General features: G+C 74.2%; 1 protein-coding gene across 1 annotated transcript in view; it reads left to right on the top strand.

Moving 5' to 3' along the window:
- LOC103918119 (chymotrypsinogen 2-like) overlaps window positions 1–231 on the top strand; it is a gene marked incomplete at its 5' end in the record, with an annotated part of 1,869 nt that extends 1,638 nt beyond the window's left edge. The window contains one exon of the mRNA XM_009325368.1: window positions 16–231. Coding sequence (XP_009323643.1) covers window positions 16–203 — 188 coding nt within the window. The remainder of the gene's footprint in view (window positions 1–15) is intronic.
- Between the last annotated feature and the right edge of the window lie 969 nt (window positions 232–1,200).

Here is a 1,200-nt window from a genome sequence, read left to right as displayed (position 1 = left end):
CCCCCCCGCCCCCAGCCCCTGCGCTCACCCGCTGCCCGCAGGGCGACTCCGGGGGCCCGCTGGTGTGCCAGAAGGACGGCGCCTGGACCCTGGTGGGCATCGTCTCCTGGGGCAGCAGCACCTGCGACCCCAACGTGCCCGGCGTCTACGCCCGCGTCACCATGCTCCGCAACTGGATCAACTCCATCCTGGCGGCCAACTGAGGCCGGCAATAAACGCTGCCACCCCCACCGCGCTGCCTCCTCGCTGCGGCACCGGCATGGGCGGGAGGGGGGTCGCGGGGCAGCCGGACGGCTGGGGGACACGTGGCTGGGGACGGGGGCACGCGGTGGGCTTGGGGACGCTTCTCCGGGCATGGGGACCCCTGGCCGGCACGGCTGGAGGCATGGGGACACCTGGCTGGGCACGGGGCCCCCTGGCCGGGAAGGCTGGGGGCACGGGGACGTGTGGCCTCCCGTGTGGTCAGGGAGCCCTGTCCAGGTGCGGGGACACGTGGCCGAGTGCAGGGGCAGGGACCAGGCACGGGCACACCTGGGTGGGCTTAGGGACCCCTGGCCAAGGAGGGCAGGAGGCCTGGGGACACGTGGCCTCCTCTGGGGACACGGGACCAAGGCAGGGGTACGTGGGCAGGTGCAGGGACACCTGAGCAGGCGCGGGGACACCCGGCTGCACACCAGGCGTGGGGACAGGAGGCCAGGTGTGGGAGCATGTGGCCTCCTACGGGGACACCTGGCCGGGGAGGGTGGCACCTGGCCAGGCACGGGGGCACGTGGCCTGGGGTGGGGACACCTGGGTGGACATGTGGGGATGCGGCCGGGTATGGTGGCACCTGGTCAGCTGTGGGGACACCCGCCCGGGCATGGGGACTCCCGGCATGGGTGCTGGAGGCACAGGGCCCCCCGGCTGGGAGGGGCCCCGTGTCCCAGCCCCACGGCCCCGTCAGCTGGAGCCACCTTAACGTGACGGCGGCTGTGGCAGGCGGCGGGAGGGGACAAAGGGAAGGGCCAGCGGGGCAGGGGGAGGGCAGCGTCCTGATCCTGATCCTGGCCCTGGCCGGGCGCTGGCTGTCCCCACCATGGCTCTGCGGCGGGTGCTGGGGCTGGGGGGGGCCCTGGGGCAACGGAGCTGCTGCTCCAAGGTGGGGCTGCATGGGGGCACGCGGGTAACATGGGGCACGGAAGGACGGGGGGGGGGGCACGG

This window comes from Pygoscelis adeliae, unplaced genomic scaffold (assembly GCF_000699105.1).
Source record: "Pygoscelis adeliae isolate BGI_AS28 unplaced genomic scaffold, ASM69910v1 Scaffold326, whole genome shotgun sequence".
NCBI classification, from domain to species: Eukaryota; Metazoa; Chordata; class Aves; order Sphenisciformes; family Spheniscidae; genus Pygoscelis; species Pygoscelis adeliae.
Note: the sequence above shows the minus strand (reverse complement) of the source record. Positions and strands in the feature narration are given on the sequence as shown.